At 41.1% G+C, this 17,599-nt stretch overlaps 1 protein-coding gene across 1 annotated transcript in view; it reads left to right on the top strand.

The window, feature by feature from the left end:
* The first annotated feature begins 4,670 nt into the window (after nt 1-4,670).
* The window catches only part of LOC115471560 (coiled-coil domain-containing protein 57-like), an 85,145-nt gene continuing 72,216 nt past the window's right edge, over nt 4,671-17,599 (top strand). The window contains exons 1-3 of the mRNA XM_030205196.1: nt 4,671-4,799; nt 7,923-8,109; nt 13,838-13,923. Of these exons, the coding sequence (XP_030061056.1) occupies nt 4,707-4,799; nt 7,923-8,109; nt 13,838-13,923 (366 nt within the window). The 5' untranslated portion in view covers nt 4,671-4,706. The remainder of the gene's footprint in view (nt 4,800-7,922; nt 8,110-13,837; nt 13,924-17,599) is intronic.

The following is a 17,599-nucleotide window of genomic DNA, read 5'->3' as shown; positions in this document are numbered from 1 at the left end:
GATTACTAAATATGTTTAAGTTAGGCTCCAAGGTCAAACAGATGCAGGTCTAAAATTCTTAGTATGCAAACTGTGGCGTACGATAGCAATTAGAGAATAGCATTGTCCATTTCAAATACAATAATAGCCAGGTGACAGGCAATACTCCAAATGGGAGTTTTAGCAGAAAAGATAAAAATAATTAACAGCACGGAAGACGGTAACAGTCTGTCAAAAGTGATGACACACACTCTCTACAACGTACGAAATTATTTTTAAACAAAATGTTACAAGAGATGCCCAAGCTAAAGATTAGCAGAGTGAAGAGCATCTACGCACTTTTAATGTGAAAGGAAAAAGGAGAGAAAAACAGAAAGACGGGACTTATAAAGGCTTATAAGGACAAGGTTCCATACTAAAAGAATAAACAATATGTAAAAATGTCCGATGTTAGACAAAGAGAGAGAATAAAATTTTAAAACAAAGTAAGCATATGTGAGCTCTTCGGATAAGATACGTTCAGTATACAATACAAACTGTACTAGCTTAAGAGGAGGCAGGTGTTTCCTACTGAGACGAGAAATGCAGAAAAGATGAAAGGAAATAGGCTATAGATTAGTGTTATTTTATAATTTTAAGACCCTAAAAGGCAGTGCCGTGCTGTGCCGTAAGCCTAAAAGTGAAAGCAAGAAAATACTTCCGTACATTGCTACATGCACAGAAGTGCACACATACTGAACTCGGCAACATGAGCCATCGAAAGATAAGTAATTTTACTACTTTGATACTTGCAGAGAAAAAGTACCTAACATTCAGATGAGGCAAGCAAAGAGTTAGTTCAACAGGAAATAACTATATATCAATTATGACTGCAACTAGCAATGTATTAAGCGAAGTACCGGAAGCACAAAAACTGTGTAACATGGGGCTGCAAAAAGAATAGCTTTGCAGGGCATCAAAATTGAAAGGTGATACTAATGTCTTTTAAGCTTGCAAAGGAACAAAGCAGTTTTGAAAAAGAGGTCAGTAGGACAACGTCTTAAAGAAGGAACAGGAAATGTGCTTTATAGTGAGAAAACAAGCAATGTAAGGATGCTGTAAGAAATAAGAAAAACAGAGGTGAACCCGTAGGCTCACCGAATAGGGAAAAAAGTAGATTAGACGGACATCAGGGACGTGGAACATAAGAAAAACCAACGGGAGGGCGCACGCCCACAGACGAGAAGATGAGAACAGAAGGTAAAGACCAGGGAATGGGCGTAAAAGCAGAAAAGATAGCAAACAATCATACAGTTTGAAAGAAGGGGAAAACCCAAATCACAGTTTTCAGCGAAGCCGAAGTATTTTTAGATGACAGGCAAGGACAACAAAAAGTAAAGAAACAGAAGTGTTTGGGCAGGAAGGGGGGGGCCATGGGCTGTCAGAAGTGGCGGAAGATAGGACATAAAATACACAGGGGTTCAGGGAAAAAGAAGGAGGAAAACAAATGTTGGACTGAGACTTAAGACACGAAATGTCAAGGCGTTAGGCAAAGAATAGCCCGCATAAGACCGCTCACTGACAATCGTGCTGAAAAAGAAAATACAGTCACCATCTGCTAAGTATGGTCTCCCAAAACTCAGAATCGAGATGGCTTACATATTCTTTCATACAGCAAACACTCAAAAGGAACAGTATATAGGTGATGAATACAAGATAAAGTATACGGACAGTCAGAAAGGAGGACCAAGATACAGATGTATTGGTTCAGTATAGGAAGCCAGCAAAATAGGAGAAAATGGGGAGAAAGGTGAGAGGTAAGAAAAGAATGGACAGAATAATAGTGCCCAATACCCCTCAAGTGGGCAATGTCCGTAAGAGGGAAATAAAAGAATGCAGGAGATTAAGACATGCAGGAGACAAAAGAAGAAGGCAGAAACTTAGGAGAGTATTTAATGCAGGGGTGAGAAAAAGAAACGGACAGAACATGAGTGCCCATTACCCCGCAATAGGGCAATGTCCGTAGGAGGCAGGAGGAGAGAGAGAAAGAGGGAGAAAACGAAGGAATGACAGGGGGGGGGCACGAAAGAGATAATGGCCACGGGGAGAAAGAAAAAATAGGACATTGAACGCACGGATTAAACATCCCCTCTTGCGTTCAAATGGGGGGGAGGAAGGTCAGCGAGTACGCTCAGCGACCGGGGCTCACCACTGTTTTGCTACTGATTTGTTTGACCTCGTTTTCGTCCTCCTTGGGCTATTCCATGTGGAGGATTGAACGTACTAAGTTCATCCAGAAGGTTCTGAATTGTTTTTCTTACTTCCATTGTCACCCAGTCCCATGGGGGTCTGGTCTGGGCCGGCATCAACAGCCGCAATTCGAAACTAATTCCCATAACCACTGCTTTCTGCCTTTCTGGGTCTAGGTGTATTCTGGGCCATTTATGTTCCCACATAAAGTCTGTTAGAATCTATCAGTATTTTATGCACCAAATGAGTGTCAGGTGTGGGTTTAGTTTAGTTTGTAAAATAAGTGGCAGGTAAGGATTACTTGAAAATGAAGACAGAGATAGGTTTCAGATAGAAAGCATTTATTCTTACCAAAGTTTTCAAAGTAGTACAGACATCGGACAGATTCTGGGTTCAATGGCACAGCGCTCTGCCGTCTGAGATGCGTTGGGGACGACTCCTAAATTGAGCCAAAATCTCTCCTCTTTTATACTCTTTTCTCTCTATAGAAGTCTATGGCAGCACCTATTTTGGGACCTATTTTTTTCAAATATTTCTCAATTTCTGCGGTTAAACTGTCGCATCTTGCCATCTGTGCAGTTTGTACCCAGCTCTTCCGTTCCATCAATTTCACAAGGTTGCAACATTTTCCGGTAATATCAACATGTTTTTTTGGAACAAACTGTTTTTGCGGTTACTAACATTTTTTCTGTTGAGATACCAGTTTCACATAATGTTTTTGCAACACCTCTCATCACATCTTCTGATCTCTGTATCATTTTATACATTAATATAAACAATTGACTCCATTTTGAAAGCCACATTTTTTTTCCATTTTTTCCATCATTCTGTCAGGTGCTATATATTATTTGAATATTGTACCTATACCTGTTTGTGTCAAGACTCATTGTTCAGACCTGCTTTCTGCAGATTCTCAAATATTAATTCATTTGTTACTTGTTTGGCCTAATCAGTACATTTTCAGATGTTTTTGGCTCTGTGGCTTTGTCCATCACAATTCCAGTGGCAGATCTAAAACCAGGCCATATATTAACACGTTCCTATACTGAAGAAGTCTAATTTTGACCTCTCTGTTTGATTAAGCTACTACTGTACCACATTTATCCCTTATGTATAATGCTACTTAGACCCCCAACCCACATTCTACTTTGCTGGACCATGTGCAGGTGATCAAGGAGGGCACCCAGATATCTGGTCTCTTTCTGTGCAGGGCATGTTGTATTGCCAAGCGTTGTTTGCTTCTGCAATGGATTTTCCATCAGCCGCCAACCACCAACTTTGGCTCAGTGGCGAGGTCACTTGCTAAGTGTCGTCTTTTGAAGATATAGACACCCTTTTTGGACACTCTTACTATATGACTTTGCTCTGTGCTTTTGAATGATCTAGATGTCTAAAATCCTTGCATTCTGTTTTTAGAACCTATCATTAATTGTTTTTGCTGCATCGGGTGGGGGGTATTCCAAACATAAGTACATATAAGTACATAAGTAATGCCACACTGGGAAAAGACCAAGGGTCCATCGAGCCCAGCATCTTGTCCACGACAGCGGCCAATCCAGGCCAAGGGCACCTGGCAAGCTTCCCAAACATACAAACATTCTATACATGTTATTCCTGGAATTGTTGATTTTCCCAAGTCCATTTAGTAGTGGTTTATGGACTTGTCCTTTAGGAAACCGTCTAACCCCTTTTTAACATCCACCACCTTTTCCATAAAACATATTTACTGATGTTGCTTTCACATTTTCCTTCATTCAGCTTTATTTCATGTTCTCTGATTCTTCAGTTTTCCTATATTTAGAAAAGATTCATTTGTTTATTAAAATCTCCCAAATATCTAAATGGATGTATCATATCTCCTATGTCCCTCTTCTGCTCTAGGATATTCTCAAACCTTAATAATTATAGACATTGCATCATTTTTCTACTCTTGGCTCATTTTACAAAATGCTGCTCTCATAGTTCTGGATATATTTAGTTGTTTTGCTGACTAGGGGAACCTTTTACTTAAAATTGGTCTTAGTGTGTCCTTATGCAGGTCTTTCCCATGCGCTAAGGCCATTTTTACTGCAGCCATAAAAATGCCTTTGTTTTCTGTTTTCATTTCTGGCTGTGTGCTAATGTTGCCATTTAAAAAAATTACACAGCCACCTGTTTTGAAAGTGTTATCCATGGGTTAACCAGTTAGCACTTGGTAGTATATATGTAGTAACTGGTTAGCACAGGAATGTCTACTCTCCACCCTGGACAAGCCCCCTCAAAATACATACAAAAATATTTAGCACATGGTTAGCATGTACACATGGCAAAAACCTTGTGATGTGGAATGTTTTAGGAAAACACAGCTTAGTAAAAGGGCCCCTTTAAATTGTATGACCTGAGCCCCATGAATAGTTATGCTGTGGAATTGTGTCCCTGATCTGTTTGCATTAAAGAATGTGATGTGTTTTTCGTAGGCTTTAGCTGTATTGGAAGAGAAAGAGCGAAAGCTACAAGAAATGGAAACTATGGTGTCAGCTTTAACCTTTGAAAGAGATCAGAGAATGCAGATGCCTCAAAAGCACGAAGTATTGCCACGAAGAGGCAAACAGGTTGGGCAAGTCTTCATTCCCAAGAGAGAGATCATCTATCTGCAGGGACAGGGGATGTATTAAAGTCCAGTAATCTCTGTTGTGCAAACTTATGAAAGAACTAGACAGTAGCACTGAACCATAATGTTCTGCCAAGTGCTGTTTTCTTGAATTTTAGTTTGTACATTTCTGTTCTTAAAGTGATTAGAGGCCAGTATTCATAGAGGGTTGCAAGCCTTACTAGAGGCTCCTCTATTAGGGGCTAAAGTTTGGAGTCTTTTATTTAGTTTGTATGTATGCCTAACCTTAACTTTAGGTGTCTTAAACTGAGGCTTCTAAAGTTAGGCCTCCTGTGAACTCACATAAGTTAGATACCCCATGATGGAGGTTAGGGCTGAATTCCTAATAGATGCAATCTGTTGTCCTATTCATTTTAAGTTTCCTAATTTTAGGCACTTGAAGCCAGCAAATGTTCAGTTCAAAGTCTTTTGAAAATTGTCCCTTAGTTACCCTTAGCAGTCTAAGAACTATGGCCATATTCATTATGAGCTGTTTCTTGATATTGTACACGGGAGAGATACTCGAGTAATTTAAAAAAAAACAAAAAAAAAAAAACAGTATTAGCACGTTCATGCTTTGGTCCAGGTGGATTATTCACCAAAGAATGCTTCAGTTTTTACTAGGAATTTTTAGCATGTTTAATTTCATTTTGGGGCCTATTTACTAAAGGGCATTGATGCATGTTGTTTGGTAATTAACACTTATAAATTGTTGTTTTCATTCATTATTCTCCATTAAAGTGGCTTTAAAGCCTAAACGATCATGCACAATGGGGTTCATGTAGAAAGCTACCGCAGGTGACAGTGCACAGTTGATGAAAGGTTAACGAGCAATTTAATAGCCACCCTATGCATAAAAAGGTTTTGTTCTGAAGCAAGAGCTTGCATTAGGCACCTGTGCACAGCACATTTAAATGAATAGTAAAGATGAGCTATTCCACCCTTATGCTGAGAAGTTTTAAAGGGAGCATAATGCAAGAAATTTACTGCAAGTTCTCAGGCGATGTGAAGGATTAGCTTACCTTCCTCATCAGGGCAGAACAGCTAATAAGCACTCCCATCCCTGAGCCTCCTAGACTCCTGATCTGCTGATCACTCACCCCAACCCCTTCCCAAACAAATCCCTCTGGGTCAATATTCAAAGCAATTTATCCAGCCAAAAAATGGCTCCTGGCAAGTTAAATCGTCTTTTTGGGGCTAATTACTAATTTTCAGCTGCACTTAACTGGTTAATACTGCCAAAAATAATTGGTTAATTCTGAACTGGAAACCGCCTGCTGTGGGGGCAGTCCTTGGGGCGTAGTTGGCACTTGACATTCAGATATTCAGAACTTAACTGGCCAGGAGAATCACAAAAACAGGATTGCATAAAAGTCAGTCCTATTTTTGTGGTGCCCCGAAGCCAATTAAATGCTGAATATCGCACTTAACCAGCTTTGCTACAGCATTGAACATAGTAATATAGTAACATAGTAGATGACGGCAGAAAAAGACCTGCATGGTCCATCCAGTCTGCCCAACAAGATAAACTCATATGTGTATACCTTACCTTGATTTGTACTATATCTTTCTTGAGATGCAGCGACCAGAATTGAACACAATACTCAAGGTGCACCAAACCTACCCCAAATTCCTCTGTAAAGTGGTATCAGCGTTTCACCTCAATCAGTTCATTGTACTTCCTGTCTTCTTCCCTAACCCACAGTCTCATCCTGGAGAAGCAGTACTGCATACCTTCGATTTCAAGCATTCTCTAGCTTGTTATCTGGGGTGTACAAAACCTCATAGGAAGTCCTCCCAGCTTTTTGTATCCTTTGACCCTAACAGATTAGGGGTTCCCATCACCAAGCTTACAAATATCTACTTGGTTGGTTGACTTTCAGGCTCATTTTCGACACAGAAGGACGTCCATCTTTCGACATCTCCCAGAGACGTCCAAATTGGTATAATCAAAACCCAATTTAGGACGTCTACAACTGCAGTCCGCTGCAAGGATGTCCAAACCTTGCATGACGTAGCTATAATTCGGGTTCTTTTTTCCCAAGTGCAAGGTGATGCATGTGGGAAAATAGAACCCGAATTATAGCTACGTCATGCAAGGTTCCACGTTAGGAGTTACGGACCAAGAAAGGGATCTGGGTGTCGTCGTCGATAACACACTGAAACCTTCTGCTCAGTGTGCTGCTGCGGCTAGGAAAGCGAATAGAATGTTGGGTATTATTAGGAAAGGTATGGAAAACAGGTGTGAGGATGTTATAATGCCGTTGTATCGCTCCATGGTGCAACCGCACCTTGAGTATTGTGTTCAATTCTGGTCGCTGCATCTCAAGAAAGATATAGTAGAATTGGAAAAGGTGCAGCGAAGGGCGACTAAAATGATAGCGGGGATGGGACGACTTCCCTATGAAAGACTAAGGAGGCTAGGGCTATACAGCTTGGAGAAGAGACGGCTGAGGGGAGACACAATAGAGGTATATAAAATAATGAGTGGAGTGGAACAGGTGGATGTGAAGCGTCTGTTCACGCTTTCCAAAAATACTAGGACTAGGGGGCATGCGATTAAACTACAGTGTAGTAAATTTAAAACAAATCGGAGAAAAGTTTTCTTCACCCAACGTGTAATTAAACTCTGGAATTCGTTGCCGGAGAAAGTGGTGAAGGCGGTTAGCTTAGCAGAGTTTAAAAAGGGGTTGGACGGTTTCCTAAAGAACAAGTCCATAAACCGCTATTAAACGGACTTGGAAAAATCCAAAATTCCAAGAATAACATGTATAGAATGTTTGTACGTTTGGGAAGCTTGCCAGGTGCCCTTGGCCTGGATTGGCCGCTGTCGTGGACAGGATGCTGGGCTCGATGGACCCTTGGTCTTTTCCCAGTATGGCATTACTTATGTACTTATGTACTTTTCTATTTGTCAGCCACTGGTTGGTACTTTTGGCTGCTTCCTCTTTGTCATTAGGGGTATGAAAAGACCAGCTGCTGACCTCTGAGGTTCCGCTGCCACCATTTTTTTATTGCAGTAAGAGAAATTGAATCTGTAGCTGATAGTTAAACTATTTCTTTGTATCTTTCTTGCACATTTTAGGCAATATCTTATGATTCACAAACCATGATAGAAAGTGAGTTTCAATCAAGTGAGATTCACAAGCTACAGGAAGAAAATACAGGACTCAAAGCAGTGATTGCAGAAATGAGGAAAGAGATGGAAGCTCTCTGCAATGACTCAACATCTACTCAGCAACAGATTCCAGCCCCTGGCACTTTTACTTCTGGTAAGTTTAATAACGCAAGAGGATACTGGTAGTAGGAACCGTTTGAATTTTATTTTATGTTCGTTTTCACTTTTAATATACTTTTATTCATAAATAACAAGTATACATATATCACAAACTTGAACATCAGAAAAATATTCAAGTATCCAATTAGTCATAAGGAAAAAAATTACATCCGTATTTAGCACACAATATTTGAAGGGATCAAACGGAAATCTAATAGAGAGCAGAATAAGCTAAGCAGAGGTCTGACGCTCGTTCGCACTACTCTAATGGCTGAATGTTAGGATTCACTAGTTCACCAATACCTTACCTGGCTTTAATAAAATCAATTAATTGTTCAGGTTGAAAGAAAAGAAAAAGTTTACATTGATATATAACATTTAATAGGAAATTTCAATATAAAAGTGGCACCTAAATCCAGAACTCTAGGCCTAAGAGCCAAGATTTCTTTCCTACGCTTCTGTGTCACCTGCAACAAATCAGGAAATATATGTATATTAGAACCTAAAAATTGATCATTAAGATGACGGAAATACAGTTTCAAAACAAAATCCCCATCATGTTCCAAAGCGGAAGTCACTAAGAGAGTTGTCCTAGCTATTATAATCGCCAAGGAACTTTCCAAAAAAGCTGTTAAATCCAAGTCGCTTGGCTCATTTCTTCCCTCAAACTGGAGTAGAACTTCCAGGCTTCACCCCTAGTATCAAATATACAGTTCTTACAAGAGGTGGCAAACTCTCAGCAGATATCTGCAAAGCCTCATGAAAGTATTTGCACACCATCTCCATAGCGGAAAGTTCAAAAATCTAAAATTATTCTTCCTTAATTGGTTTTCCATATATTCCAGCTTCTGATCAACCAAAGATCTCTCCTTCAATAAAGACATTTCCAAACTTCTCATTTCAACCACTTGCTCAGCCTGTTTCTCCAGTTTCTCTCCCTGTAGTTTTAACAACTGTCCATGGCTTTCCACTTTGGATGAAATCACAACAGGGTCATTTTTAAACTCAGTCAGTGCCAGTTTAAGATTAGTGGCCATGTCCTTAGTAGCCTGCCATAAAGTGTCCAATGTGACCACAGCCGGTTTTTCAATCTCACCCAGCAATTTACCTCCAGAAGCTTTCTTCTCTCCTCCTTCAGCCAGCAGCACAGATCTTTTCATGGTCAACCCAGGCTCTAAAGGCTCCTGTCCAACTTCCCCTCCTTGGAGACAGCTTCCACCAGCCACTTCAGGACGGGAAACTGCTTCGGGCACCTTTCAAGTATGCTTCTGGATTGCAGGGGGGAGGGGGCGGTCGGCCTCTGTTCTGGGCTAAGAGACGCCCAGTCAATTCTAAGGTCTGCCAAATATCTTGATGGACCTCCTGAAGCAAGCTCTGTAGTTACAGCGAGCTTCGATACTGCTCCCTCCAATGTGGTCTGCACCAAACACCTCAGCGCTGCCTGAGCTGGAGGGCAGCTCCTCAAAGCGCCTTTCCGTTTCCTCATTCCGTATAGCCAAAGGCAGAACAGTAGCGTCTGGAGCACACAGAGGTAGGGAGGAGCAGTGCGATCACTTGTTTGCTCCCAACGCCATCGTGACCCCTCCCTAGTTTTCACTTTAAATAAATAAAACAAAACGCACCCAATACAAAAATGAAGTGTAAAGCTTTGTGACTCCAGGATCAAATTCTTGGGAATAAAAGGGAATGGGTGCCACACTTTGCAGTGCACTGAACTTCTCTTATTTCTTTGTTAATACCACCGTTGGCCCGAGCTTTACAATTTCTTTTCTATCTCCCTGACTTCATTCCATTTAGAATTTTTTTAATGGACTGATTCATTATTAGAGAATCGGAGGGGGGGGGGGGGGGGGGGAGGAATGCAAAAGGGCCAAACATTCTGAGGATAAAAGAATTCTTCAATGAAATTTCTAAGACAGCACTTTTAGAAGTGGCTTGAGCATGTAGAACCTAAATGTAGGTGCTAATACATTTAGGCAATATGAGGCAAATTCTAGAACATGTTTGCTAGGTTGAGACGGCAACAAAGCACCTATTTGTAAACTATTTTATAAAGACACATAGATGCTTGTTAAGATACATGGATTACTGAGACCGAGTCAACACGGCTTTTGCGTGGGGAAATCTTGCCTGACCAATTTACTTCAATTCTTTGAAGGAGTAAACAAACATGTGGACAAAGGGGAGCCGGTTGATATTGTGTATCTGGATTTTCAAAAGGCATTTGACAAGGTACCTCATGAAAGGCTACAGAGGAAATTGGAGGGTCATGGGATAGGAGGAAAAGTCCTATTGTGGATTAAAAACTGGTTGAAGGATACGAAACAGAGAGTGGGGTTAAATGGGCAGTATTCACAATGGAGAAGGGTAGTTAGTGGGGTTCCTCAGGGGTCTGTGCTAGGACCGCTGCTTTTTAATATATTTATAAATGATTTAGAGATGGGAGTAACTAGCGAGGTAATTAAATTTGCTGATGACACAAAGTTATTCAAAGTCGTTAACTCGCGATAGGATTGTGAAAAATTACAGAATGACCTTACGAGACTGGGAGACTGGGTGGCCAAATGGCAGATGACGTTTAATGTGAGCAAGTGCAAGGTGATGCATGTGGGGAAAAAAGAGCCCAAATTATAGCTACGTCATGCAAGGTTCCACGTTAGGTGTTACGGACCAAGAAAGGGATCTGGGTGTCGTCGTCGATAATACACTGAAACCTTCTGCTCAGTGTGCCGCTGTGGCTCAGAAAGCGAATAGAATGTTGGGTATTATTAGGAAAGGTATGGAAAACAGGTGTGAGGATGTTATAATGCTGTTATATCGCTCCATGGTGCGACTGCACCTTGAGTATTATGTTCAATTCTGGTCGCCGCATCTCAAGAAAGATATAGTGAAATTGGAAAAGGTGCAGCGAAGGGCGACGAAAATGATAGCGGGGATGGGACGACTTCCCTATGAAGAAAGAATAAGAAGGCTAGGGCTTTTCAGCTTGGAGAAGAGATGGCTGAGGGGAGACATGATAGAGGTATATAAAATAATGAGTGGAGTGGAACAGGTGGATGTGAAGCGTCTGTTCATGCTTTCCAAAAATACTAGGACTAGGGGGCATGCGATGAAACTACAGTGTAGTAAATTTAAAACAAATCGGAGAAAAGTTTTCTTCACCCAACGCGTAATTAAACTCTGGAATTCGTTGCCGGAGAATGTGGTGAAGGCGGTTAGCTTGGCAGAGTTTAAAAGGGGGTTAGACGGTTTCCTAAAGGACGTCCATAAACCGCTACTAAATGGACTTGGGAAAAATCCACAATTCCGGGAATAACATGTATAGAATGTTTGTACGTTTGGGTGGACAGGATGCTGGGCTAGATGGATCCTTGGTCTTTTCCCAGTGTGGCATTACTTATGTACTAATATAAAAAGCCTTAATACAGAATATTGTGTGATTTATTTAGTGTTTCCTTCTCAGCAAGTATAAAATTGTTAAAGCCAATTACTTGTGGATAAAAATACTCTGTAATGACAAACTCCCTTTTTGTTATCCTAATTAGAATAATTGATTATAAATTATAAATGATGAGATGTGCTAAGGGTAGGAGGGAGTTAGGGAGGGTGGATGGGAAAGAAGACTGAACTAGGCCCTACTGTGCCTAGAGGCTATCTGTTAATGCTGTAGACTGTAACAGTTAAGTTTCAACCTCGTACAGAAAGTTCAAGTTTAAATCTATAGGGAAAAGGGTTCTATACTATTTAAACTAGCTAATAAATAAAGTTGTTTTTTTTTTTTTTAAATCAAACTGATTTTATCAATAAGCCTACAGTTTTTCTTTTATCCCAGTCTTTAAATCACCAAAGCCTAGAGCAAAATAATGTTCACTTACCCAGAGAAATGTCCTCTTCTCTGAGAACTCCTCAGAAAAGAAGGTTACCTGGGACTTTCCCTCTGTATATAGTGTTGATTCTAAGAGGACTGTTTCAAACAGCTCCTTTGATAGTTGACACATTTAACAGATTGCACTAGGGCCCTTTATTTTATTTATTTATTTAAAATATTTCTAGCTCGCCTATTAACTAGGCGGGTTACAAGAAAAACTAACACACTAATATGACATAATCACATACAAAAGGCATAATCACCCCTGTTTCTCCTTTCCTCCAGAGTATACATGTTTAGTTCAGCAAGTCTCTCCTCATACGTCTTGTAACGCAAATCCCATACCATTCTCGTAGCTTTTCTTTGCACCGCTTCAATTCTTTTTACATCTTGTTAAGGATGTAAAAAGAATTGAAGCGGTGCAAAGAAAAGCTACGAGAATGGTATGGGATTTGCGTTACAAGACGTATGAGGAGAGACTTGCTGAGCTAAACATGTATACTCTGGAGGAAAGGAGAAGCAGGGGTGATATGATACAGACGTTCAAATATTTGAAAGGTATTAATCCGCAAACGAACCTTTTCCGGAGATGGGAAGGTGGTAGAACGAGAGGACATGAAATGAGATTGAAGGGGGGCAGACTCAAGAAAAATGTCAGGAAGTATTTTTTCACAGAGAGAGTAGTGGATGCTTGGAATGCCCTCCCGCGGGAGGTGGTGGAAATGAAAACGGTAACGGAATTCAAACATGCGTGGGATAAGCATAAAGGAATCCTGTGCCGAAGGAATGGATCCTCAGGAGCTTAGTCAAGATCGGGAGGTGGGGCTGGTGGTTGGGAGGCGGGGATAGGGCTGGGCAGACTTATACGGTCTGTGCCAGAGCCGGTGGTGGGAAGCGGGACTGGTGGTTGGGAGGCGGGGATAGTGCTGGACAGACTTGTACGGTCTGTGCCAGAGCCGGTGATTGGGAGGCAGGGCTGTTGGTGGGGAGGTGAGGATAGTGCTGGGCAGACTTATACGGTCTGTGCCTGTGCCAGAGCCGGTGGTTGGGAGGTGGGGCTGGTGGTTGGGAGGCGGGGGTAGTACGGGGCAGACTTATACGGTCTGTGCCCTGAAGAGCACAGGTACAAATCAAAGTAGGGTATACACAAAAAGCAGCAAATATGAGTTATCTTGTTGGGCAGACTGGATGGACCGTGCAGGTCTTTTTCTGCCGTCATCTACTATGTTACTATGTAATCAGCATAGAAGGGTAATTATAATTAAGATAATGAAGAAAGGAAGAAAAAAAAGTATTTAAGAGGAAACAGAACTGATGTTTGTCCACTAGCAGGTGGACATATTGACAGCTCCCAGGGAAAACTCTGTTTTTATTTGCTACATATTTTACTCTTTTGGGATTTTATTTGTTGATATTTCAATAATTACTGATTGGCTTTTTTGACTATTTGAATAAACATTTATTATGTTTAATACTTATTTAGTAGCCAGAGTTTTTCTTGCCTGGGGTCCTGCCTGGGGGGAAGATTTCTCGAGGGTCCACCCCCCCCCCCTCCCCCCAGGAGACCTCCAGAATGTTACTCCTGTCTCAGAGGCAAAGATAGTAGTACAAGCTTCAGGATGAAAAAGAGGTAGAGAAGAGGGGGTGGAAAAGAAGTTTCTGTTGGATTGTTTAAAGGTTTACTAAGTGGATAACCTTTGAAGCAGTGAAGAGTCGCAGTGCACATTGGGATATGTGTTCCTTGTATTGTTTCACATTTGAAAAGAAAAAAAAAGTACTTTGTGGATAGTTTGAAAATTGCCCCATGAAGGAGCAATTTTCAGTTCAGTTATTTCTTTTCTTCTTTGCATTGTAGGTGCTTTACACACGGATAAAGTTTGTCCTGCGTATGATTCAAAGAAACTAGAATCCAGACCTATAGTTACACAGCTCATATGCAAGGTACCAAAGGGATTGGGCAATGGAGCTGAGAAATCCTCTCTGTCTAGAAACCAAGATGCAAAGCTAAGCCACAAAGAAAATATTCACATTTCCTTTAACTGTGGAGCCCTTTTCAGCTGCATTAAGGGGCTTTGAATGCGATATTCTCACAGTTAGCATGTGGTAAACCAGGCATCAAGTGCTTTTGGTGTCAAAGGGCAAGACGTGGGCAGAGAATGAGCATGGAAGGCATTTGGTAGTGAATGTGCCGCTTACTGCTTGCTAACTGCCTAATGCAGAGCTAATAAAGGCTCATTAAGCACTTTTGTGTTAATTGGGAGCAGGTACTGCATGTTAATCTGAATGTTAATGCAGATTTAATACACATCCAATAAGTGCTTCTGCTTTAATTGGGAGCAGGTACTGTATGTTAATTTGAATGTTAATGCAGAGTTAATACTTGTCCACTAAATGTTTCTGCTTTAATTGGGAGCGGGTACTGCTTGTTAATCGGAATATTAATGCAGAGTTAATTCTTGTCCACTAAGTGTTTCTGCTTTAATTGGGACCAGGTACTGCTTGTTAATCTGAATGTTAATCCAGTGTTAATACTTGTCCACTAAGTGCTTCTGCTTTAATTGGGAGCAGGTACTGTATGTTAATTTGAATGTTAATGCAGAGTTAATACTTGTCCACTAAATGTTTCTGCTTTAATTGGGAGCGGGTACTGCTTGTTAATCGGAATATTAATGCAGAGTTAATTCTTGTCCACTAAGTGATTCTGCTTTAATTGGGACCAGGTACTGCTTGTTAATCTGAATGTTAATCCAGTGTTAATACTTGTCCACTAAGTGCTTCTGTGTTAATTGGGAGCAGGTACTGCATGTTAATCTGAATATTAATGTAGAGTTAATACTTGTCCACAAAGTGCTTCTGTGTTAATTGGGAGCAGGTACTGCTTGTTAATCTGAATGTTAACATAGTAGATGACGGCATAAAAAGACCTGCACGGTCCATCCAGTCTGCCCAACAAGATAAACTCATATGTGCTACTTTTTGTGTATACCTTACCTTGATTTGTATCTGTCATTTTCAGGGCACAGACCGTAGAAGTCTGCCCAGCACTAGCCCCGCCTCCCAACCACCAGCCCCGCCTCCACCACCCAATCACGGCTAAGCTTCTGAGGATCCATTCCTTCTGAACAGGATTCCTTTATGTTTATCCCACGCATGTTTGAATTCAGTTACCGTTTTCATCTCCACCACCTCCCACGGGAAGGCATTCTAAGCATCCACCATTCTCTCTGTGAAAAAATACTTCCTGACATTTTTCTTGAGTCTGCCCCCCTTCAATCTCATTTTGGAAAAGGTTCGTTTGCGGATTTATATCTTTCAAATATTTGAACGTCTGTATCATATCACCCCTGTTTCTCCTTTTCTCCAGGGTATACATGTTCAGGTCAGCAAGTCTCTCCTCGTATGTCTTGTAACTCAAATCCCGTACCATTCTCGTAGCTTTTCTTTGCACCGCTTCGATTCTTTTTACATCCTTAGCAAGATACGGCCTCCAAAACTGAACACAATACTCCAGGTGGGGCCTCACCAACGACTTGTACAGGGGCATCAACATCTCCTTTCTTCTGCTGGTCACACCTCTCTCTATACAGCCTAACAACCTTCTAGCTACGGCCACCGCCTTGTCACATTGTTTCATCGTCTTCAGATCCTCAGATACTATCACCCCAAGATCCCTCTCCCTTCCGTACATATCAGACTCTCACCGCCTAACACATACATCTCTCGTGGATTTCTACTCCCTAAGTGCATCACTTTGCATTTCTTCGCATTGAATTTTAATTGCCAAACGTTAGACCATTCTTCTAGCTTCTGCAGATCCTTTTTCATGTTTTCCACTCCCTCCCGGGTGTCCACTCTGCTACAAATCTTAGTATCGTCCGCAAAAAGGCAAACTTTACCTTCTAACCATTCAGCAATGTCACTCACAAATATATTGAACAGAATCGGTCCCAGCACCGATCCCTGAGGCACTCCACTACTCACCTTTCCCTCATCCGAGCGAATTTCATTAACCACCGTCCTCTGGCTTCTGTCCGTCAACCAGTTCCTAATCCAGTTAACCACTTCAGGTCCTATCTTCAGCCCATCCAGTTTATTCGAGAGCCTCCTGTGGGGGACCGTGTCAAAAGCTTTGCTGAAATCTAAGTAGATTACGTCTATAGCACGTCCTTGATTCAATTCTCCGGTCACCCAGTCAAAGAATTCAATGAGATTCGTTTGGCACGATTTACCTGTGGTAAAACCATGTTGTCTCGGATCTTGCAACTTATTGGCTTCCAGGAAATTCACTATCCTTTCCTTCAGCATCGCTTCTATTACTTTTTCAGTAACCGAAGTGAGGCTTACCAGCCTGTAGTTTCCAGCTTCTTCCCTATCACCACTTTTGTGAAGAGGGACCACCTCTGCCGTTCTCCAATCCCTCGAGTTAATACACATCCACTAAGTGCTTCTGCTTTAATTGGGAGCGGGTACTGCATGTTAATCTGAATGTTAATGCAGATTTAATAAATTTGCAGCTATCCTGCGCTCAAATCCTAACATTGTTTAGTAAATTTGACTTTGGAGATTTTTGATATAGTTGCCTTGTGGGTGGAATATGTTTTTTAATGTTTTGTATTTTACTTTATTGTTTTTTAAATCTTACTCTTGATTGTGAATCCTCACCTCTTACAGATAATTCCACACCCACATATTTTACGCTATCATGCCAGGAAGGCTCTCTCAGTCATAAGCCATGTGCATGACCACCTGCCCTCTGTGACAAAAGATAGCAAATTCACATCAAGCATGACTTGGCCCATTTTCCCCTCACTCACTGTAGCCACAAATTATGAAGCCACACAATCCCTTAATCCAATGTCCTTCTCAAAGGAACCCCAGCCTTCACGTCTGGTCAAATGCTTTGCTGCTGAACTTGGGCCCATCTATTCCCTTTATTTTCACCTAGCTATAATTTAAGGCATATTTCTCCCTTGTTGGAAGCATGCACTCATTTTCATATTTTCAAGTTTTATTATGATTTATTACTATCCCACCCAACAGTATATGCCTTCTAGGCAGTTTACAATGTAAAAGTAAAAAAGGGAACACAATATTCAATACATAGCATTAGACAGTAGGGAAAGAAGGTGGAGCTACATTTATTGATAGGATGGGGCAAGGAGGGAACACAGAGGTTAGCATTCATGTATTCCAAAGCTCCATGGCCAGTCTCACACAGTAAACAGAGAAAAAGAAAGGGGAAGAAGAAAATACAGTTTAGGAATAAGGAAGTTTTAAGAGTGGCCTTAAATTGAATTAGAGATGATTTCTCTCTTCAGTGCTGAGGTAGGGAGTTCCAAAGTTCTGAGCCCTGTACCGAAAAAACAGAGTACCTTGTATGTTCATGAATGTTCTCCCTGTATGTTGGTACATTAAGGTGATTTTGATGTGCAAATCTAAGAACTCGCGAAAGAAGTTAGGGAACTATCTAATGTGAAAGGCTGGTTCATCAAGGAAACTAATATTTTATAGGTAAGTCGGCGCTGAATTGGGTAGCCAGTGGGCATTTTTGAGATAGGGAATGACATGGTCATATTATTTTGAGATGGTTGATGACGTTTATCACTTAGTTTTGTAT

This window comes from Microcaecilia unicolor, chromosome 6 (genome assembly GCF_901765095.1).
Source record: "Microcaecilia unicolor chromosome 6, aMicUni1.1, whole genome shotgun sequence".
Classification (NCBI taxonomy): domain Eukaryota; kingdom Metazoa; phylum Chordata; class Amphibia; order Gymnophiona; family Siphonopidae; genus Microcaecilia; species Microcaecilia unicolor.
The sequence above is the reverse complement of the archived record's forward strand: the minus strand, read 5'-3'. Positions and strand labels throughout refer to the sequence as shown.